The sequence below is a fragment of the Aptenodytes patagonicus genome, chromosome 2, assembly GCF_965638725.1.
Source record: "Aptenodytes patagonicus chromosome 2, bAptPat1.pri.cur, whole genome shotgun sequence".
NCBI lineage: Eukaryota > Metazoa > Chordata > Aves > Sphenisciformes > Spheniscidae > Aptenodytes > Aptenodytes patagonicus.
In genome coordinates this window covers 97,594,135-97,618,099 of record NC_134950.1, presented here as the reverse complement: position 1 = coordinate 97,618,099, position 23,965 = coordinate 97,594,135, and the positions used below count along the sequence as shown (strand labels likewise).

The 23,965-nt window shown below is 41.1% G+C and overlaps 1 protein-coding gene across 2 annotated transcripts in view; it reads right to left on the bottom strand.

Annotated features, from left to right (window-relative positions):
* The window catches only part of DSP (desmoplakin), a 42,322-nt gene that overhangs the window by 5,449 nt on the left and 12,908 nt on the right, over positions 1–23,965 (bottom strand). The window contains exons 3-23 of one of the 2 annotated variants that reach the window (XM_076330503.1): positions 23,252–23,400; positions 22,739–22,913; positions 19,922–20,050; positions 18,661–18,711; positions 17,510–17,671; positions 16,504–16,608; positions 15,162–15,257; positions 14,790–14,915; positions 13,838–13,990; positions 12,129–12,283; positions 11,599–11,725; positions 10,871–11,075; positions 10,145–10,362; positions 9,173–9,339; positions 8,717–8,855; positions 7,122–7,315; positions 5,596–5,758; positions 4,909–4,992; positions 3,878–3,985; positions 3,145–3,243; positions 7–2,298 (exon numbers count right to left, since the gene is read on the bottom strand). In XM_076330503.1, the coding sequence (XP_076186618.1) occupies positions 7–2,298; positions 3,145–3,243; positions 3,878–3,985; positions 4,909–4,992; positions 5,596–5,758; positions 7,122–7,315; positions 8,717–8,855; positions 9,173–9,339; positions 10,145–10,362; positions 10,871–11,075; positions 11,599–11,725; positions 12,129–12,283; positions 13,838–13,990; positions 14,790–14,915; positions 15,162–15,257; positions 16,504–16,608; positions 17,510–17,671; positions 18,661–18,711; positions 19,922–20,050; positions 22,739–22,913; positions 23,252–23,400 (5,097 nt within the window). The remainder of the gene's footprint in view (positions 1–6; positions 2,299–3,144; positions 3,244–3,877; positions 3,986–4,908; positions 4,993–5,595; positions 5,759–7,121; positions 7,316–8,716; positions 8,856–9,172; positions 9,340–10,144; positions 10,363–10,870; positions 11,076–11,598; positions 11,726–12,128; positions 12,284–13,837; positions 13,991–14,789; positions 14,916–15,161; positions 15,258–16,503; positions 16,609–17,509; positions 17,672–18,660; positions 18,712–19,921; positions 20,051–22,738; positions 22,914–23,251; positions 23,401–23,965) is intronic. The other variant, XM_076330504.1, reaches the window with a different exon arrangement.

The window sequence follows — 23,965 nt, the reverse complement described above, 5'->3', positions numbered from 1 at the left end:
GAATACCTCTAGAGCTTGCTTTTGGAATTTTTCAATTTCCTGTCTCAATTTTTCCCTTTCTTTCTGTAAATCATTAATCAACCCCTGAAGTTCCAGGGTTTGCTTGCTGCTCGTCTGAAGCTGATTCTTTAGTTCAGCAATGGCAGTATTTTTCTCATCAACTTCACTTCTGACCATTCTGAGGTCATCGTACTCCAATCTAACATTTCGCAGCTCTTCCTCCAGTAACAAGTGTTCCTTGGTTAGGTTCTCGGTGAGAGACTGAAGCCTTTCGATTTCTATTTTGCACTCGTTCAGGTTTTTGCTTTTCTCCTCAGAGGTCTTCTGTAAGTGCTCATATCGTAGGTGAGCCTGTTTTAATTGCTCCTGTTCTTGGACCAACTGACGGCGTAAAATCTCAATATCAGATGTGTATTTTCTTATCTCCTCCATATATCTCTGCTTCTCTCTCACATGACCGTCTAATACTTCTCTTTGGTGTCTAAGGTCATCTTCATTCCTCTTCTTCACAATAGACACTTCCTCTATCTGCTGTGTGAGATTAGTTATTTTAACCGATTGCTCTCTGAGAGATCTCCTCATGCCTTCTATTTCCTCCTCCAGTTTCTTCCTTCTGGACGTCTCCTCCATTATATTTTTATTCTGCCTGCAAAGTTCCTCCTCCAGCTTATGTTTCTGGATCTGCAAGTCTTTCACAGTGCTCTGGAACTTTGCGCTTTCTTGATCCCTGCCTTTTTTCTCTTGCGAAACTCTTTCATAGTCAATTTTCAGTCTGGCCAGTTCCTGCTCTTGGATCCTCAGCTTGTTAATCATCTCAGTAGCACTTGTGTTTGCTTTCTGCAGGTCAAACTGGACTCTCTTTAACTGACTGTTCTCATCCTCTAGTTCTTTTCTCTGACTTGTTTCTACATCCAACAACTTTCTCAGCCTTTCGATCTCTTTGTTTCTTTCCTTAATGGTCTTAGAAGCATCATCAAGTGACTGTTTGTACCGCATGCTTTCATCAGAGTGCCTCTGCATCACTTGTTTTAGCTCAATCTCCAGCTGCTGTTTCTTCTGAGAAAGCTCTGAGCCAGCTGCCTTCTGCTGCTGAGCATTCTCTTCTATTTTCCGTAGGTTATCTGTTGTCTGACTTATTGTATTCTTCAGTCTCCTAATTTCCTCACACAAATTCCTATTTTCTCTCATGGCATTATCAAGCTGTGTTCTATAATTATTTGTGTCCTCTTCCTTTTGCATGGTGACCTGGTGAATTGTGGTCTTTGTGATATTAATCTCAGTTTCATATTTGTTCTTTAAACTAATAATTTCCTCATCATAACTGTTCCTTACCTTAGCCAATTCATTTTCAAGCTCCCATCGGCTTTTAGCCTCTTCCTGAAGCTGAACCTTTAGCCTTTCCAGCTCCTTAGTTTTATCCTGAATAGTTGAGGCAGCCTCCTCAAGAGCCTGCTTGTATCTTGAGTTGTCTTCGCCACGAAGCTGAATGATCTGTTTCAGCTCCAGCTCTAACTGATGCTTTTGCTGTGACACCTCAGAACTGCAAGCCTTGTGCTGAAGGGCATCTTCTTCTGCCCTCCTCCGTTGATCTGTGGTTTGCAGAATGGCATCGTTCAGCCTCACAATCTCATCCTTAAGGTCTCTGTTTTCTCTTGTCAGTCTGTCAACCTGGGCTCTGAGGCCTTTTGCATCATCATCTTTCTGTGCAGCTATCTGCTGGATTGCGGTCTTCTTAATATTAATTTCTGTTTCATACTTGTTCTTTAAATTACTCATCTCCTCGCTAAACTGGTTTCTTACCTTAGCCAGCTCATTTTCATATTCCCTCTTCCGTGTGCCTTCGTCCTGAAGAAGAACCCTTAATCTTTCTATCTCGTACTCCTTCTCCTTGATGACCTTCTCAGACTCTAACTTTTGCCAACCAAGGCTGTCTTTCTCATTTTGTCTTGTTTTCTGCAGCTGGTCATAGTCATTCTTCTGCTGCTCATATCTATCCTCCAGCAACTTCCTTTTCCTTTTCTCATCTTCAGTCTCATAAGTTAGCCTGGTTATTCTGTCATTTAGATCCTTTATTTGGGCATAGCATTTGTCCAGGTTTTGCTTAGCAGAATTTCCATCCATTTCAGCTTGTCTTTTCATCTCCTCCAAACTCATCAGCTTTGCCTTGAGCTGAGAAACATCCATCTGGTACTTCTGCAGATTTTGCTCCAGGAATTTATGTTTGTTGCTTGTCTCTGAATTTGAATCCCTGGCAAGCCTGAGTTCTTCTTCCAGGAGTTCAATTTTGGTGTTTTTCATCTGCAAAACAATAGCAGAAAAATAAACAAACAAAAAACCACAAATAAACATTTGTGACAACTGTTCCAAAATCATCACATGCAATACAATATACATTTGTAAGACTGACAACTTACAGAGCATTTTTTTCTCTGCTTCAATGACAGCTCAAAATCCTTTTTTATTTCATGTCATCAAGACAAATTCTGGAATCCTTATTTATTCAGAGTCAAACCTTATTCAGAAATCAGCATAATGACTTTCAGAGGGGAAATGCTACTTGATGGGAGGAGGGAGATGCGATACAGATAGTAAAATCTGATGTACCAAGAGTTCAGCAGCAAAGTATTAAATAGCCTCATTTAGAACCTCCACAATTTTCAAACAGGTAATTCACATTCCACATATGTGACCTCTTAAATGGGCACCTCTCTTTCCACTGAGCTGAATCAAATCAGGAGTTACTACTCCATTTGAAACACTGTAGATATGGCCTGAAATGAGGTGTAGCCCCTTAACCATGAGGAGCAAGTTTTCAGCACTGAGGTAACTGTACTCTCACCGAGGTCAAGGCTCTTATGGGCAGAGAAGGACCTCTTGTGTGCTTTGATGAGCATCTCCTAATTACCAAGAAGGCTAATGTTCTCCACCTCACACATAACCTTGGAGGTAACTTTGCAAGATACTGTATTCTTTGACAAAAGATGCATGAAACTGCTTATATGCCTCCTTCATGGGACACCACTGAGCTCAGGATTTAGTTTTGTGGACTGTTTTGCACTGTACTTAAGCAGAAAGTCTTTGATCAGTGATAGCTTGCTAACCTGTGATAAAAATAGAAGGTAAAGAAAATAAAAGTCAGATTACCTTCAAGTCCTCCATGCTCTTTAACATTTCACTTAAGAATCTGTAATAATCTCCTGATCTTGTAAGAAGCTCTATGTAGCGAGACTGAGCCTCGCTAGCCTTGAAAAGAAAGAGAATCGTTAGCAGCTTGTACTACAGAGTTAGATATGAACATCCCTATGGCTCACACCATTTAAAGGATTCCAATCCACTTGAGAAAACATATCACTTGACAAAGTAAAAAGCAAACTCTCCTCCTCACAAATTCACGTGACTTTCTGGGGACCCCAAATGTATAGATTCTCCCTTCTGATAAACCCACACCTTCTTTTTGAAGATTATTTTCCCCCATGGCTGCTGTGATATTAAATCCAAGGCTTCATCCCCTAGTTCATCACGCTCTTCCTGTCTGACAGTCACAAGTAACCTAAGTTAAACTTTTAATAGTGGTTAATTCCCAGGTTGAAAGTGACTAAACCACTTGGGGCATGAATCTTACTTTCTCACAATATGTATGCAATGGACATTGAATAGGAATGAGGTAAATTCCTGAGGGCTAATCTACTGTCTAAATGAGCCCAAGTATGATTTTACAGCACAGCGACTATTCGGCACTAGTTCCTTGTGCTTATGTGCTTAGTACACATTACCAATGACAGTGCTAATTATTAGAATACAGCTGGATATGACTCACAATGGCTCCCATGGACAAACAAATGTATTCAAAAGATTGATGGGGAGGAAAGAAAGATACCTCTTGCAGAATCAGCACTGCAGGAGACTGAACCACACTCTTCTTGATAGGTATGTTGAGCAATGTTTCTAATCCGGAACTGTAGGAAGCAACCTGTAGTTCATAATCCTGTAAAGCAACAGGGAAAGGTAAGACCCATTGGTCTTACTGCCAAGGAACTCTGGGAATCTGGATTTCCCAAAATGCAAATAAAGTTTTGGCTTTGTTTTGGTTTTGGGGTTTTTTTAATAAAAAGCTACATTTTCCCTTGTTTATATCTCTGGCCATGTACAGATGATTCTCTATCATAAACAGAAGCTCATCAGTTCAAGTACCACTGTGGAGACTCATGGAGGAGAATGACAAAGGGAAAAAGAGAAAAAACATTTTACAAAAAAGGGAAGAAATGTGTTTCCGTTAGTTGAGGGCTACCCAGAGGTGAAAAAATTCATGGAAGCAACTGGTCTAGGTACTGTTATCAACCAAAACTTCATCAGAAATAACTGTCTCTGCATCTGTTTCATATCACATACGCCATGCCATGTATATAGCAAGATCTTTGTCACAGAAAGTAAGACTGAGCTGGAGAAAGCACGGGTATAAAGGTAACAAAAATGCAAAGACCACAAAACCATTCCCTGTATATCTTCTTGGTTTTCATGGCTATTGCACACCATTCCTCCTGCTAATCTGCATTTGTCTTGCCTCCTAGACCAGATCCTAATCAGACCTAATTCCTAAGCTGCCAATCTGTTCTCTACTCCCTTATTTTTTTTTAACATATGAACTGGAAAGTTTGGTCTGGCTAGGAGGACGCTTTGATTCTCCTGAAGAGGAGCTCTCACTGGTATCTCCTGCATCATCCTGTGGTCTTCAGGTGGCAAGTACACAAATTGCTTTCATTATATTTTGTACACACAAGTGCTTCACCCCAGCAATTTCTGCACACGCACATCAGGGAGCCAACATTTCACCTGCCAGCAGAGCAGAGACAATGGGATGCACCTGACCATGAAAAACCACACCCCATAAAAATGCTGAAATCCAAGTACCTTAATTGCAGCTGAGCACTGATCTGCGTGCTTGAGAAGCTCCTCAACTTTGTCTCGCTTCCCACAGATTTCACTGTGCAAGTTCTGTCAAGAAAAAAGTGAGCTGTGAAGCACTCCCTCAAGATTTGCCAGTATTTCCTCCTGTACGCTCTGCCTCCATAAGGCACTTGCAGTATGAGACCACTGCAACCCCAGAGGCTGAGACCTGACGTGACCTGTAGCTGTGCAGTTTTTACAACGGCAAGCTCTCTGTGCATGAGAAGGTTGTTCTCAGAAAGAACACCTAGCAACTGAACAACCCCTAGAGCTGGGGAGAAAGAGTTCCTCGACTTTAGCTTAGATGTACTTCCTCGCTTTGTATTTTTGTGCTATAATTTGTCCCATAAGTTGCACCATCATACAGTCCCTTGAATTAATTCAAAGCTGATGTGTAAAAGTGTCAGTGATCGTGTAGGAGCCAAAAACGGTCTTGTTCATAATCTGTAGCAGTGCTGACAGAAAGTAATGAGGATAATAATATTTCCTCTCTCCTGCCTCCTACACATGTGGTGTTTATTGGTAGCCTGCATACTTTATAATTCAAAGCAGGCCACTGTATTGCAGACTGCATTGAAACTGATATTTTCTGAATAGCAAAACAATCTAAAATCTGGATAATTGAAGACAACTCATTCAGGTGCTGCATACCTTCTGATCATGTAGATATCTCATGATAGTGTTGCAATCGCACAGCTTCATGGACTCGATAGAATCCTGCCTGCGCTTGGCATCACAGATCCATTTGCACAGAGCCTGGTAGAGATCTCGGTAAGTTTTCAGCTGTTTGATCTGCCTTTCTAAATCCCATGATCTAGAAAAAACCAGGGAAAACTGAGAAAACGGAAAGTGCATTCTCTTTCTCTCTCTTTAACCATTTTTCAGAAATAAGACACAGTAATAAACTAGGTAAAACTATGGGAAGCTCTAAAAGGAGTTTCTGAACAAAAATTTCAAATACATGAGACCTGTACTGGTTATTAGTCACCCAACATGGGTTTTTAGTGCCTCACTTTTGAGTAATTCTGCAATACCCAGAGGTTGGCACCTCCTGTCAACTAAGTGAGGGATGGATAAAACCTTGCAGTGATAAGAATCAAGTTGACTGACTTCAGTACTCTTGTTCTCAATTTTCACCAAAACAACCAGCAACCGGTCAATTTTTATTAATAGGACTAGATTTTGGCCTGAAGTAAAAACAAAACAAAACACACCCCAAAAACCCCCACAAACAATCAGAATATGCCTTCAGTTCAATAAAGCATTAGAAAAAAATCGTTGGGATTTTTTTACTTAATTCTTAGCGTGAATTTTTTAACCCTCAGGTATAGGGTATTCAGGAATAAGCATGGTTGCTTTGTTTGAGGGGGAAAATGCTGACTGGAAGTACTTAATCTAAGAACATTAGCAAGAATAAAAAAAAAATTAGACCAACTCCTTAGCACGTAGATTATACATTTACATGAATAACTACGTGTTCAGTTTTGGGCCCCTCACTACAAGAAGGACATCGAGGTGCTGGAGCGTGTCCAGAGAAGGGCAACGAGGCTGGTGAGGGGTCTGGAGAACAAGTCTTATGAGGAGCGGCTGAGGGAACTGGGGTTGTTCAGCCTGCAGAAAAGGAGGCTGAGGGGAGACCTCATCGCTCTCTACAACTACCTGAAAGGAGGTTGTAGCGAGGTGGGTGTCGGTCTCTTCTCCCAAGTAACAAGCAATAGGACGAGAGGAAATGGCCTCAAGTTGCGGCAGGGGAGGTTTAGATTGGATGTAAGGAAAAATTTCTTTACTGAAAGAGTGGTTAAACATTGGAAGAGGCTGCCCAGGGAAGTGGTTGAGTCCCCATCCCTGGAGGTATTTAAAAGACGTGTAGATGAGGCACTTAGGGACATGGTTTAGTGGGCATGGTGGTGTTGGGTTGACGGTTGGACTCGATGATCTTAGAGGTCTTTTCCAACCTCAATGAGTCTATGATTCTATGATTTTCCTGCTTGGTCTTACACAATCCCTTTTAAAGTATGTTCAACCTATTCACAGTTTCTCTAGTCTTATTGCCCTGAAGTCATCATTTGTCCTCTGGAAGTAATGATTAGTGCACATCAGTTCTTTTAGACTCACTGTTAAGATGATCTTAGTAGCAATAGCAATAAGGAAGAAGCTATTAGGAAATATGGTCAAACCTGTTATCTATCTGCTTATCAGCTCTCTGCCAGCGATCTATTAGCTGGGTAACTTTGTCACAGAACTTTCCAATGTCCATGTCATACAGGGTATATGACTGGCAAGACTGTGAGTGAATCTGAAGCGTTTTCTGCAGCTCATTTTCCAGGGCATTCAGTAGTGACTTCTTCATGTTTAGGTCTGCTTTCATTTTCTGGAGAAAAAACAAAATGCTGTCATACATTTCATTCTTGAGAGGATACTCAAAGTTAACCATCAACAGCATGCACAGTATGTTGAGATCTAAAGATTTTGTTTGTAATTCAGTAAGGTATGTACACTGATGTCAGCTGGACGTAATATATTTCAAGTGAAACACCTACTTTGATAAACAGTTTGACTTAAGAATGTGTTTAGACTCACTCTTAAATAACTCGCTAAACCAAAGCCCTCTGCTGTCATATTCTGTAGCTAACATTTCAGTTTCTCAGAACTATGTAGAGCAGTTACCAAAAAAAAAAAAAAAAAAAAAAAAGGGAAGAGCCTGCCTTGCTTGTTCCTAGAAACAACTGACTAAAAAATTTCATTGAAGTATAAAAGATTCCTGCACTTGCAACAGCTGTGGAATCACGCCTCAGGATTGGCATATCCAGTTTTTAAATGTTATCTAAAAATCTGCACAGCTTTTTTTTGTTGTTTCCCTGTTTACATTTTTATAAACATCTTCCATGGAGATGTTTCTTTACACACACACACGTGTTCATGTGCACATACTCGCATACTGTGAGGTATCACCGAACGGCATACACAGTGCAGGCGGTGGTCTGCCTTGCATCCCCCAGTCACAGGGATGACTGCATCCTTCGATAATATGCTCAAGGATTTTTTTTTTTTGTGTAGCTCAAATTTACACCAGCTAAGAACAACTCCCAGCAACTGAACTGCAGCTCTTATTTAACATGATAAAAAGGTAACCTGGTTGTGCTCCACTTGTGCCACCTACACACTTTTTCCCTACTACACCTGAGAACAGGAAAGAATGAAAGAGACCCTATTCTCCGAAAGGCATTCAGTGCACAAAAGGACCAGCTCAACGCCAGATAAAGACTGGTTCTGCAAGCCAACTTGGTGCTCAGCAAAGCAGTTATTCTTTGCCTTCTCCCCTTGTACAGGATGGATAGTTCTCACTGTAAGATTTGAAATGGACTCTATGGCAAAACCAGGACACGCAATAATACTCAAATTTACTTGTTACAACTAGATGACAACAAGGGCAATTAACAAGCCTTTTTGCAAGAAAGGAGGTATTGCCTTCAAATCTAGCTTCATAAGTGATACAAATAAGCACAGATAATTTTGTACAGAAATGGATTATGGAGACCTTCCATGCCACTGGCTTTGCCGTGGGGGTAGCAACAACCAGGAGATGGAAGGAGTAGTAACCTGTACATTCCTTCCAATAATTTGCAAAAGCATTGTATGTCTATGTCTTAAAACACGACAGGATCAGCATTTCCATCTCTTGCGGTTTTGGAAGGGTCTCCCCCAGCTCAATAGACCAATGCTCGCAGCTACAAATTTTGCCTCGCTGTGTCCTTGGGTCTTGGCCTCTCACCTTCAGACAAGCCCGATAAGCCTCCACTTTATCAAGATCCAAAGGAACAGTCTCCTCTTCAGACAGTCTGACTTCAAAAACTCTGATCACATCTTCTGTTTGTAGAATAATCTGGAGCAGACACCTCAGTGCATTCAAGCTAAAAGAAATAATACAAGACAAATCCATTATGGACTGGGGCAGGAAAGGTGATATTTGTAATTAATTGCAGATCATTAGTTAAAGAGAATAGGCGATACAGAAGAAATTTCAGTGATACCCACAATTCTCACTTTTTTTTTTAAAGTCTTCCAGAAAAGAGAATAAATTCACATAAGTGTCTGTTTCTACCCACATGTACAGCATTTGTAGGAAAGAAGGTGTAATTTTACACTACTGGTAACAAAAAGCAGGTTTATGGACTAAGAATTATGGAAGAAAGTGAATGATTTATTGCTATGACCTCAATTTTCTTACCTGTCTAAGTAGCCAGCAGAAACACCATTAATATTTTCCAGTTTTTGAAACAGGGCATTTATCTCTGACTGCAAGTACACATACTTTTCACAGCCTCTGAAGTTAGGCAGCAAGTCCTTATGCTTATTGAGGGTTTCAGCCATTATTTGAGAGTCATTCTGCACACCCTAAGGAAAGAGAATGCCTGATTTACACATTTTTGGTGGCTGAATGATCGTTCTACAGCACATATGCAATTGGTCTCCTTATCTAAATAGTCTGCTGTTATCTAACCAGCTTGACTGAGGACTGAAGCAGTACCTGAGCTTGCTTTCTTCAAGGTAAGTAACATTGGGTGATTTCTTTTTTGCACAGTCCATAACAGGTAATACCTCTTTTTGAGCACCTTGTCCACTCTGAAACTCAGCTCTGTTGAAAGCAGAGTGCTTTACTGCCAGCTGCCTACTGCACTCAGTAGACGTGCCAAGGTCCTTCTGCACTTAAGACCTTTGCAACCTCATTGCCTCAGGGGAATTTCTCATATACTTGAACGTGTTCTTTTTTCTTACTAATCATTTCTCTCCAGTCCCCTTCAAATCTTAAGAACTGGGAAAGGGAGAGAGTTTGTAAGCCTCATCTATCTACTCTGCATCCCACTGACAGCACTTCAGAAGTAGGTGGTAAAGCAGGGTCCATGCAAAAGGATATTAATAGTGCTTTGACCTGGATGAGGCTTAACATGAGCTCACGTCCACTTGACATCAGGCTTTCTGTATTCTTTGCCTGACAGAATTTGACTTCTGAAATCCAAGAGTCAACTTTTTCTACTTAGGAGCTAAACTCCAATCCAGATCATCATGGTTAGCTTCCAATTGACAATTTTCTGCACAGATGTGTGTCTTTCCCAGCTGATCAGAAATACAACCACAGCATGCTCTGCAGCACAGAGGCATGCTGAGCTTGAGATGCTCAAAGAAAAACATCCACAGTTACCTCTAAATCCTTTATTCTGGCTGAAAAGTCATGCATAGCCCCTTGATCCACTCCAAGAGGAGCTCTTTGAACCATCCGAATCTCAGAAGCTTCAATCTGACGCCGAAGTTTCTGAAGCTCCAGCAGCAGCCAGGCCTCCTGCTTGTCATGTTCTCGGTTTCTCTCATTAACAATAATGGTGTTTGAGGAACCCACAGGACAGCTCTCAGTTGAGACCACTGTAAAATGAATTGGGTTCATGTCAACTGCCAGAGAACTGAGCACCTACATATAGAAAGCCAATGCAGTGCCAAAGTGACCTAAGCACCAATTTGATCTGTAGAACTGAGAACAGGTAGAAGATCTGGGCCCTTATGCAGCTGTTTCAAATAATGAAATCTCCCCTTCACAAAAAGAGAAACTTGTTCCCTTGAATGCAGCAGTGAGATTTTGCTTCCTAATAACTGAATATATATCAGATGGACTAAACTGCTCTCATTTTCCCAGCAAGTTCCTTGAACTTCACAGAACTATTCCCAGATTCACACCAAAGGAAGGAAGAAGAAAACATACTCTTCCCTGCGCATGGCCAGTTTTGTCATGTTGGGAGACAGCAGTACAATTCTTGAACATGTTTCCGTTCATATGTTTATGAGAACATTTTCACATAAAAAGAATGCACCACCACCCCCCAAACAAAGAAACCCAAGCAGTACAATCTCTACAAAAAACAGGAGGAAGACAAACCTGTTTGTGGCTGCCGTGGCTGATTGGGCAGTTGTATAATCAAGGTTTGGTAGTGCTTCTGAGCATCAGTGAACTGAGTCTGGATCTTTCGTTTGTCTTCATCGCCAAACATCTCTGAGCCTTGGCTGTTCCTTAGGAATTCTTGATAGTGGATCTCCAGGTCAGTTATTATTTTTTGGTAATCTTCCTTACGCATTGTTTTCAGCTGAAATGCGGAAGAGGAGAATTTTGAAAAAAGAAGCAATTGGGGAAGGTTTATGACTAGTTAACCATTAAGGAACAAACTAATACACCTATAGAAAAAAACAAAGGAATCGCATTTTAGAATAAAACCTACCTAGGCTGCCTCTAAAAGTATGATGCTAAAAGTGCCCTTTGAGCTAATATATTCTTGTTATAACCATTTCATAACTTAAGAATAATTTGAAATTCTATCTCTTAGTCTGTCTATCCATGCCCTTGCATAGTGGGAACAAGTACAGCAAGTAGGTAATAAATCCCCTTAGCTAATCTTCCCATTTATCCATACCATGTTTGAATGTGAAAGCATTTTGCTTCTCCTTTAATAAAACGACAACTTCTGTATATAACTGTGCAACCCAGCAAAAGGAAGGCCCACGGTTTTGCAGAACATACACCTGCACAGGACACAGCAAGCACTGTTTGGGACAGCAGAGGTCAGGTCACGGATGTCCCTGGTCTACAGGTAAGGCCAGCTGGAGTCTTACCTTGGCAATAGTCATCGCTCTGATTTTCTCAATGTCGATCATGCAATAATGCCAAGATACCAGGCTCTTCATGTTGATATACAGCTGGTTCCACAAAGCTAAAATAGCTTCATAGTACTGCTCAATTCTGAGACGAGAAAAGAAATTTCATGGTCAAAACATGTGTGTCCTTGTAGCATAGCTACAAAACATCCAAAGAAACATCCACCACATGTGGAGTGTGTTAAGGCTTGTTCTCTACTAGAAAAAATCTTGGAAATTAATTTATCCATGACTTTCATTATTAGAGATGAGAAAAACCTTGTAAAAGCTAAGTTTTAAATATTTTTAGATCCCAGCCTAGATCCCAACAAGCTTCACTGAAGTGAATTTCCTCAAGTCAAAGGTCTAGTCCTTAATCCCCCACCCTTAGAGGGTGAGGGGGGCACTCTGATCAAGGCACAGACCAGATTTTGTGGTTGGTTGCTATTTTGAGTGAACTCTTCTATCTACTCCCAGTGGTAGGTGTCCAAACCCAGGCAGCAACTCACTTGGTAGCAAGATCCACTGCTAACGGATTGGGGGGTGGGATGATAAGACTAACAGATGGCACCAGCATATCCACTCCTCCGGGGCCGGTCACCAGCCACTTGCTGCGCTCATTATTGTCCTTCAGGATACATTCATCTCCTTTGCGCACCGTTTTCTGTAAGGAACGCAGAACAACATTTTTTTCTTTAGTTAAGTAAGATGGGGTTTCTAGGAGAGACAGAGAAGGAAGATGCATCTAGATCACAGAAGTGGGAGTGCTTCCCAGCTGCCAGATCTGGGCGTGCATCTTGGCTTCATACTGGGGCAAGAGATGAGTACAGATCAACCCCTTCTCCCTGAATCTGGTTTCCATTTGAAGAAAATCCAAGAAAACCAAGTGGGAGCCACAGAACAGTCTGAGCAGTTGCCAGTCCAGTCGATCATCAGACTTGGGGCTTGCCATGACAAACATCAAAGGCTGAGTGTGGACACATGGCCACGATAAGCTACACAACCATGTATGGCTGTAAGCCAGTGAGCTGGAGGCGTAAGGATGCTTAGTACTGCACCCGTATTTGTGAAGGGACTGGGAATGAGTGCGGCAGAGCTGGATCCACTAGCCCCAACCGCCAGAAATCCTGACAACCTGCAGCCATGCGTGTGGCCACGGTAGTGCTCCACTCACATCCAAGAGGGGGAAGCTTCTCCTATCATTTATCCTCACGGGACTCTCTCCTTCCATCACACCTCTACAGCCAACAAATAAGATTTTTGACAGAACTAGTAAAAGGCCACAGGCTTTGCATTGACCTGACCATGCAGGGGCTCCAGACTTGTCTGGGCTTACCTTCACCTGAGCAGAATTTAGCAAGCTTAACTCTAAGAGCAATTGCCAAGCAGTCAGGTAACCATAGCCTAAATTTGTTTAGCTTTGCTTATAGTAACAACAAGTAGTTACTCTGTGTGGGCTGAACTTCTGTGACTCTGGAATAAAATGTGATATGGAAGATCACAGACACAGAGTGGATAGCAAAAACCCCAGATCGTAAACACAAATCACAGTGGTCAATTACTGGTCGCTGCAGGAGTGCAACCTAGTGAATCAGTTAAAACAAGTTTTACAGATAACAGAACAGGAAAACTAGGTAATTGGGAACCAGTGAAGAGAAAGAGCACCATAGGCAGAAAATGCATCTAAACAGACTGTTAAGAAAAAAAATACAGAAATAAACCCAGGCAGCCCCAGTACTGAGGAGGAAGAAACCACCACCATCAATTTCACACTCTATCCAGCAAAGAACTCGGGATACCAATGACTCATTGTACATTCCCTCATCTTTTGTTAGATGAAGTGTTGACCTAAAGACCCAGAGGGACACTGGAAGGGTGAGCAATCACCAAAAGGAAGGGGTAGATTCTGGGAAGCATCTGTATAACAATCTTAACCAAATTATCAATGAGACTTTTCTGTGCTAATTTGAACTATGGGTATTAATGCTATTTAATGGACTAATAATAATCATTTTGACCAAACTTATTAACCAACCAGAACCTAGCTTGTTTATTCGTAATTGCATGAAAGTCAGAGCTTTTTCATCAAAGACATTTAAATGCTGACCAAGAGCAGACAAAGGGGTTACACCTATCAGCTCAACAGTTTGTTTACTAAATTATTTGCCGTGTTCTAGTTTACATGATGTTCATTCTCAGCCAAAAAGGGATACAGTACCAGATCCTGTTTGTAGTCACACAGAGCCCTGAGAATAATGGGCTTGTTACTCCGGTAGTCTGGGTTACGTGGCTTCAGCTGCACAATCTTCCTGGATTTATTCACCAAACTCTGCACTTGCCTCTTGTATTCAAGAATTCTCTCTCGTTCATTCTGCAAAGATTTATTGTATGTTAAAAATTCATTCTAAAAAGAAACCACAGTTAGTACCTACTGTTTTATTAAGAGAGGGATACATCTGGAACTCACTGTAGGCAAAACTTCCTTTAGCTCCAGCTCTGGCAAGCTGCAAAGTTTGCAAAACTTGCAAAGCAGGTTTTTTCATACAGATCTGCAATGTGGTTAACATGATGTGTAAAAAAAACAGGAATAAATGGAAAGAATCTATTATAACATGAATGGTAACCAAAAAGAAAAAGTAGTAACTGCACTCTCAAACCTGACTTCATCAACTGCCGTTTTACATCGCTGACCATTTTTCCTCCAGTATAGTCAATTTGGAATTGTAGGACCTGACTCATGATGAGCAAATACCTAGCTAAAAGAGCTACGAGTTAAGTCCTTTCAAAGAGACTACAGTGATATAAAGTGACATGATGAATCACTGATTAAATGCACTTATCCTGTGTGGCAAAATCTATTCTATCACCTATGAAAGTCTTTCCTTTTCTTAATTTGTTAGCACATCAGAAACTTGGGGATTTGTTGGGCTCAATCCAGATTTAAAAAGAAATCAGAGTTCCCAAACAGTATTACACAAATTAAAATAACACTGATTCATTTGTAGGCTTTCCTAATGGAAAATGGGCAGGAATATACCATTATCTTTTCAAGTTCATACAGCACTGTATATAAACATTGCAGTACACCTGGGTTTACATTTGGTATCTGAAGAGGGCAACTGATTTCCAAGGAAAGCAGAACATAACCTGTGAAACGGGTGTGACAGTACCTCCAGCTCTTTGATCTGCTCCAGCAAAGATTGCAGTGACATGCTCTTATCACAGATGAACTTCTTTCTGATGGAGTCTTGTAAGTTCTTCAGGTAGCACTCTGTGGCTTGGGCCTCTTCAAAGAACTACGGGAGAAAAGTTGTGATTTCAGTTGTACACAGCTCTTAAAAAAGTCTGCTAAAAGTCAATGGATTCCTTTCATGAGAAATCCCAGTTCATATCTGGCGGAATGGTAGCATTTACAATACGGTAACACTGTGTTATGCATAATTGTGCACGGATTTAGAAAGATTCTGGTACAGAAAAAAATATCTGTCATGGGATTCACACTTTTAACAAAAGTAGTGTGCATTCTCCACATCACTACTCACCTGAAAGTAAGCCGCATTCTCTTTCAGATGAACATCAATGCATTTGGTGATCTGAAGAATCCAGCTCCACTGAGTTTGTAATGTATCCATGTAGGCCTAACAAAAATAGTAATATATAGAACTAAACCACCACATTGATTTCTCTCCCATACCTAGACTCAAGAAAAATTATTTATGCTCCACATAAATGCACATGAAAAATCTGCTAAGACAAATTCATGCACACCAGAATAATGTAATGCATGCAAATAGTTCCCCAACTTCTAAGCATCTACCTAACTGAAAAGAGTTAAATACCTGCTTGTGGGATGCAGAGAGAAATTTGTTCATGACTGGAATTTTGTTTGATCAGCATAAAGCCTGAAGTGCATGAACAAAAAGGGGTGAAATGCACAAACAGCAGTGCAAATAAAATATTTCAGTTGCAAATTGTCATGTTCTCCTTCTTCCAAAGAACACTGTCAAACATGATTTTTTTATGATGGCTATTTTTAAATTCAAACTTCTCAAGTAGTCCTCATGCCTATTCTTTAGAAAATTACACACAACTTTTACTTCACTGCTGGAGCTTACAAGGATCTTTCCTTTAAGGCAGAAACTGACCACAGAAGAAATAAGAATGGTGATTTTATGCAACATGATACCAGTTAACAAAGTAAATACACTGAAAAGCAGAAAGGACTCTTTTTTTTCCTATTAGCTTCTTTCAGTTTCAGGGTTCTTATGAACTCTTAAAACTATAACAACTAGAGCATTTCCTAACAAAATGATTAGAGATTTTCCAAATTGTTGCAGCCTTTGTAATTGAAAGGTAAATGTACACCAAGCTGTGAAAGCAAAAATGTCTTGGCTAAGCTGTAGATATGCACTATGAATTTCAATTGCAGAAAGTATTTGCACCTGGATTAAATATAAACCCTCAAAGGGTGTGACTTTCTTCAAAACATGCCTACTAAGATAGCAAAAGAACAATGACATGCCTTCCTACCATAAATTCCGCTGCATTGCAGTCAACTCAAATGAGATACACCAAATTTCAATACACTCAGACAACTCCCTAAGCCTCGTATTAATTTTTACATGCATCTATCATCAAATTTGATAGCAATGAGAGCTCTCCCCCTAGCTCTCAAGAAGCCTGCAGTTGTTGTGGCCAGGTTTGTAGAGGAAGGTAGTAACATTTATTAGAGCAGCTCATACAGCTGGATAAAAATGGACATGCTTTTTGGCAGGCAAACCCTTCTCAGGTCCAAATGCAGCATTTCATTTGCAGACTTTCACTGAGAACTTTTCCCATGTAGCAACTAAAGGAGCAAGTGAAATCACACGAAGTCTAACTCACCTCAATTTTGTCTGAAGCAGGGTGCTGGTTGAGCACTAGTTGGTCACTTTCTTGCTTTAGCTTGTTAAGTTCTTTTTCTTTAAGCTCCAGTTCACTCATGCGTTTCTAAACAACCAAAACACAGCATTAAAAAAGCCCCTAAACGTACGCTGCACAGGATGATTTACTTGAAAATTTTCCAGATAGTTGTGGTAATGTAAAATTATCCCTGCTAACAAGACATAGTAATTCTATTCAGTGTACTGAAGTTAATTATGAAGACAGTAGAATAAAAGAAGGTACAATCATCTCAGTTCTAGTCTCTAGGCTTGCTGCTTCACAGAGCAAAGCACCCAAAGTTCTGCCTTTCCTAGGAATGATGGAAGCAAAAATGACTGCATCTTGCAACATCCAGAACAACTGAACTAAAAAAAAAGTACCTCCTTAATAGTGTAAACTTTCATTCTTTTTTTAATTTGGTGATCAACACCAATATTGGTTAAAGAAACACAGACGCTCAATTTCCCTTCTTCCCACAGAAGACAAGGAGCAGCGCAAACTACCTCTGACAACGCGCTCAATGTGCTGCTGGCACAACCATCAGAGGAAGAGAGAGCAGCTCCCTCTGGTACAGCTCTGCTTCCTGGTGACAGACATCAGGGCCAAATATGGGGACCCCCTAAGCCCTACAACAGTCCTTACAGGGAGAATTAAACTGCTTGATTGTGTGCACAAGCTACGTGTGATTACTAGTCCAGCAGACTGTACTGATAAGGCCAGCTTCCAAGGTCAAAAGAAACCATGACTGCTGGTTGAATGGGAACACAATCTTCCAACAGATGTCCAATCTTGACTCAAAAGGTTGCCACACGGTACGTAATCCAAAAGCCTTGATAAAAATCTCCAGGAACTTCGAAAGAGTGAAGAAATGCCCGTTCTGTGATCAGTCCCCCTGAGCCAGGCTGCTCCTCCCTCACTATCCCAAAAGAGAGCCCATGGAAAGCATAGGGAGGTTAAGCTGTCTTACAGAAAAGGCCTCTTGCTTCCTGGCAATGTCAGTGTTCCTGTCACTCCAGTCGTAGAGAAGCTCCTCTTCCTCACAGTCATTGATCCACATGATCTCTCTGCTGGTGGCTTGGATGAGGTTCTGGAATTGACGGAGCTGATCCATTCTCTCAAAGGAGTATTTCTGCAAGAAATTCCAGAAATGAGAAGTCATAATCACAGAAATGCCTGTGCTGGGTGGAGAAGGGGAAGCCAAAAGCACAGCATGTCCTTTTTTTTTTTTAAAAAAAACCTAAAATAACAGTAAAACCCACACATCTATAAAACCTGTTGGCAAAGGACAGCAGATAATGCGCATGGGTTTATAGAGCTATGAAACCTGCTGGCAATGGACAGTGGACAACATGTCTGGATTTATAGAACAATGGGAACTTGAAGTCAGCAGCTTCCGGAAGTCATTTCAAACACAAGTGTAGCAGACATGTAGGCAGGCAAGCAAAAAGGCATGGAGGAAAATACAAGAAATGCCTGAGCATGTAACATCACTTTTACTTGCATTTGCTGCTCATAGTACACCTTTGATGTTGTAGCAGCACCTTTTGCACAGATGACACTTCATGAAAAGATTCCTTCTCTGTCCTCACATCGTAATACACATCCTGTTGCTTGAAATGTGTACAGGAATCAGCTTCCAATCCCAAGGGTTAAATCTGCCATTTGCACAAGATTCTCACTGTATTTTACATGAAGATCCAAAGTGGAGAAGATGCACAGCCCTACAGAGAATTTGGTTCTAATCCCACCTTTGAGTAACTTTTTAAGCTTCATATATAGACTAACTTCATTGCTACGTTTACTCCCATTAAGGGGGTAGAGTTCTACTCTTCACCTGCTTAGTGACCAGCTCCCTTCACCAGGTGCAAACTAGAAACTTCCTTGTGAAGGTAAGTCAATTATACACCAGGTAATGAATTAATCTCAAGTTCATGACTCCAACCGAAACTTACAGAAACTACAAAGCACTGCCAGTTTACTGCTGAATAGAATTATTTAAATATGTATCTGTCACTCTGTTGAAACCTGAAGTGTCCCTTGACTATCACACCTGTGCTAGTAAAGCAAAAAGAGCATTCATCGTAGAGCTTATCAGACATGAACACATCTCATGCTCACCAGCAGTCCTTCATATTCTTCCTCCAGCTGATGAACCGCAGCCTTTTCCCGCTGAAATAGAGACAGCAAATATTTAGTGAGCCTTTTAAAAGTTGCCTATTTGCTGATATTTCCTTTACAGTGTTAGTATCACAATGTTATAACTACAGGTGGTAACCTGCAAATGCCTGCAAGAGACATAGGTGAGTAGCAGATCTGCAGCACTGGAGGACCACAAGAAGTATAAAACCAAGGCTTGGGCACACTGACTTCCCTCAGGGATGCTTAGTACATAAGCAAGGTTGCACATAACCCCTGTAATACCAAAACAGCTCCTGAAACTGGATCTCTTTCTGTACCAAACTCCTAGACAGCTGTGCGGAACCAGCTAGTCCTAGAGCTAGCTTTGGAGATTACGAAGTAGTGTAAACTACAATGCGATCAGGAGGCTCCAATTTTTATTCCCATTTCTATGACTGGGAACCTGCACAACCTTGGAACTGGTGTTTCATAGGGCCAGACTATCACCTTTCCTATTTGAAGCGGAAGGGAAAAAAGAGTAACACCCCTTCCACTCTTCAGCTTGGCTGAGAGATCAGAGCTCCAGAATGGAGTGCCTTTTCTTTAGATCCAACTCTCTCTCCTCCTGTCCATGTGAGCAATTAACAGAAAAGAAGAATGGGAATGAAGTAAGCCTCCTCTCTCCTATACCTAGCTGCTGGGCTGATAGGAGAGGAAGTTAACCACTGCATTTTCAGTGACTTCTTTATTCCAATCACAAAATCCAGAAGGAAACAGAAGCCTCAGGGCAAAAAAAGGAAAAAAAAAATCCACAAAAAAGCCCAAACCTAAGAAAAGCTCTAAGCTTAGCCCAGAATTTGGGCATTTTTCACAGAAACTCCCTCATTACTCAAGGCTGTATCTAAGCACCCACCTTATCGTTTCACTTTCTTGTTTTAATGTAGCTAGACAGAAAGTGAGAATAATCATTCTTAGCCATTCTTCTCACAAAAAATGTTGCAATATTTATTTGCCAGCCTTGGTACACAACAACAAAAGGCTAAATAGCTATTAATTTTTCATTTTAAAATTCTGGGGAAAGAAGCGGAACACAAAATAATCATGAAATAATAAATGTTAGGGTTGAAAGTGGTTGCTATCATGACACCAGTGCTTTCTGAAAAGAAGCTAAGCTATTCAGCATTCCTTTTTGTAGAAGAACACTGGCGAGCCAATAATATAAATCTAGACTAAGTAACATGTAAGGGAAGACAGTAATTACCAGATCCGTTTTGACTTTGTCCAGGTGCCAGCGATAGTCTCCAATGGCATTGTGAGTCCTCCTATGGTCACCAATTTGCTGCTCGATGGATGCTGCATCAAACCCCCATTTCACTAGCTCCATTTCAGCCTAGGAGAAAGAGACAATATTTGTACTTTCATTTCCAGTATTATTATCTAAATCGGAGCATAAAGGAATTGAACCAAAGGAAACATGACTATGCAGTAGAGAGTAAAACTGAACAAAGGGAAGTTCAGAACAGGGGGTTACAATTTCTTAAAATTGTCATCACTTCAGCTGTGTGACAGGCTCCCGAAGTAGGAGAAACAAAATAGGGAAAATATTTAAGTTGCTTAAAATTAGACTAGATGAAGCACACTCAGTAGCATATTTTCATCTGTTTTCTTTGGACCAAACTGTTCTTTTATGTTCTACAGTATAGTTACATTCTTATCACTCTGAAAACAAATTATGACTTTATCAAACAATGCTATTCATGCAATTCATGTGAAAATACCCAGAGTCAAGTTCTGTAGCCCAGTACACTACATTTCCATTTTAATTACGCTCATGTAAACTCCAAAAACTTCAGTTAAATGCAGTCAAACTAAATGAAAAAACAGAAGATAAACTGAAATGATTATAGAACGTGTTGTTTGTCCTGCATTTTGGCAACATTTATTGTAGGATGCCAAGTGAAAATCTCTAGGAACAGCCTTTGAAAAACAGTAATACAACTGAATAATTACTAACTCAAAAACTATCTGACTGCAGTTCTTTGTTTCATTATTTTCAAATATTAAAAGCCACTGAATTCACAATTCAGTTCCTCAAACTCCAAATCATCTTTTATGCTGTAAAGACACACTCCGTCTCTGTCTGAATGCCTGTCTACGCACGCGCACAGTAAAGAAATAGGTATCTTAATCTTGGGTTGGGACCAAATTTGGTAATTACCAGCCTGGAGCCAAATCTCTGTGAGTCAACAAATGACAATAAAGCCCGAACCACACTCAAGTGTAAGGGTTCAAAGGCAGTGTTGAAAACGATCCAAGAAACAAAAGCAGTTTGCATTCAGCCATCTAAAAGTTTCAGAACTTTGACCCTTCTCGTTATATTTAAAGTCTAAAGAGTCCGTAGCAACAGCGGCAATCCTGGCTGGCTGCCAGAATGTGAACAAAGGCTGTCTGGATTTCACTGCACTTTACCTAATTCTCCACTGGAAATTTGACCGACCCTACCACCTGATTCTCCTGTCAGCAAACCACCCAGACAGAAAACACAAAAACACCAGCAGAAGACAACAGCTGCTCAGACCGTTTTCCCAAACCTCACCATGTTACTAGGGGAAACATTATCCTGGTGCCAATGTGATGAGGTAATGAGACACAGCGAGGCATGGTGGGAAGAAGAGGCATGGTGGCAAGTTCAAAATAAGTTTTCCCTAAAAAAACTCAAAAGTCAAACAGGGAGCTAAGCGCTTACTGGCCCCACCTCAGCTTTGCCTTAGGGATTGAAGAAGGGAGAGCGAGCAAGTCTTTTACTTTCACAAGAGCTTTTGTGCGAGAATACAGTTATAAAGCACTTGCTTATGCTCCCTGTGCTTAACAAGAGGTGTGTGAGCAGGGTGTCACGTGGCGTCTTTGGGAGGTACAGCACGTTCACAGTCCTTCATCGCTGGAAGCGTGCCCAGTGCCTGTCCAGCATCACTCCTCAAATCATGGCAGGTCTGACAATTAGCCTACTCTCCCACAGCGTGTGTAGTGCAATCATATCTGCTGTTGCTCTCCTGGCACAATGCTTATACACGTTACCGCTCAAGGAGTGCATCTCCACTTCCCCTTCTTCCTCTAAAACATGCCACGCTATGGGAGGGCACTGGAAGACTAGACTATGACTAGCACTCACATAAAAGTATGGGAACTGTACAGAGCTCTCCCCTCCTCATCTGGTTTGCATAGCAGCCACATGGCAAACACCGTATACAGATAACAATGACAGGATCACTAAGGAACAGCCTAATAAAGAGAGATAAAAATAATGCAATTCCAATTTACAAGGAGTCTGCAAAGTATAACTTCAGCCAACTTGTTCCATCCTCCCCACCTGTCTCTCAGAAAGGGCTGTCCAACCACAAGCACACAACTTTCACTTCAGCAGCATAAAAACAGGCTACAGGGTATCAACATGTGTTTTCTACTCCAGGTTACATCATCAACAGCTGTGCACAGGCAAATTTATTCTGCACATGCAACAGATAGATACACACGAGGATGCTGAAGTTGCTATTTCGACAGTGACTTCTGAAAGTCAAGTCCTGTGGCAATCAGCTCTACCTTCTGGCTCCCGCTGTGATAAGGATAGATTAGAGGGGGAGAACAACTGTAAAATACTGGACGATGGTTAAAACTGTGAAGCTGGTCCTATCTGTGTAAAGGGTTAAGATAAATATGAATCATAAAGGAAATCTGTGGAAGGAAGGAAGGAAGGAAGGAAATATCGAGCATAATAATCTCTAACACAAACATGCCAATGCCTTTTGTTATGTTAACAGCTGTGTCTCATTTAGCTTTCAAATCTAACTTCCACACTTTTTCCTCTGCAAAAAAAGACCCCAAATTCATGCTCACATTTCAGTGGAAACTCACTACATGCACAATACTGCAACTGAAAAAAATAAAAAGAGGAACTTGGAATAATATACGAGCATTGACGTGTACTTTTAGTTTTCTACTGGACCCCAAAACATGAACGTCATCTCGCATGCAGTATAAACACCAGGTCTTAGCATTGTCTCTGGGTTTTGCAGAGATTTACCTTCTGCTGCCTCATCCAGTTTAAACATTCACTTGTGACACGTTTTGTGTACTCATCCCAGCCTGAGCCACTCTGAGAGGAGTAGCAACCACCGCCTTTGGAGCTGGCCCTCCTGGCGCGGGGAACACTGATGGCTTTGTACAGGGCACGCATTTGCTCTTGAAGTTGAAGCAGCCTGGAAGGGAAGGAACCAGTTAGCGTCTATGAGGAAAACAACCAGAAAACATGGAAACAATGCAATTCACCTCTCCCACTGCACCACCAAGTATTCAAAACAAAGTGCTGGAAGCACAGGCTGTGGAAAAAATATATTGACTAAAATTTCATGGGGACAACCAAGGTGTGAAATTCTGTAAGAAATATATTACTGCAAGGCCCTTCTGCATGTTAGCATGCCCCAAACAAACCTGACTGATTTCTGTCACATCCTGCAACACTAGGGAAGGGGAGCACTTGGGACACCACAAACTTTTATCAGCCACGTTCCCTCTCCCAGCCCTTCCCTGGCAATACCTTTTCTGATACATTTCACAGGGCTGGCCCATCTGCCTCATCTCTCTGATCAGCCCATCCAGGATATCCATTTGGTCATTTGCCTGAGCAAAACACTCTTCCAGATCTCTGTTCCCTCTAATCTGGACACCATCCCCATATTTCAATTCCTGAAGAAAAAAAGAAGAGAGAGATGGAGACTAAATTAAATATTCATCACCTAAGCTTCAGCTTGGTTGTTTTAAAAGAGATGTTATGAGGACCAATTATTTTTAAGCAGCATGATAGGTTTCAACTGCTGGGTCTCTGATTGCCAGTTTTAACTGGCAGAAGGCCAGTCAACGAAGCATCCACAGTCATTGGAAAGTCCTTATTACAAGTAAAATCTAAAAGAAAATCATTAAAACATAATACCAACCAAACTTTTCCATAAAGAACAGCATATCCTGACTGATGTTTATTTCAGCAGAGCCAAGGCTTCACACGGTGTGCTAAGTTTTTAAGACCTTATGCTTTGGTGTTTAGAGGGCGAGAAGCAAACATTCTGTCCTAGTGGGAGTTGGTGGATATTGCTCACAATTTTTCAGAAGTTTCCCTGAGGTTTTAAGACTTACAGACGTTGCTCCTCCCCTGCAAAAACATAGACTGCACCCTGTCTGCCTGGGACCAGCTCCATGCCCAGTCACATTTGCATCCCACCTTATCACCCTAAGTCTAGGCAAATTCTCCATGTGC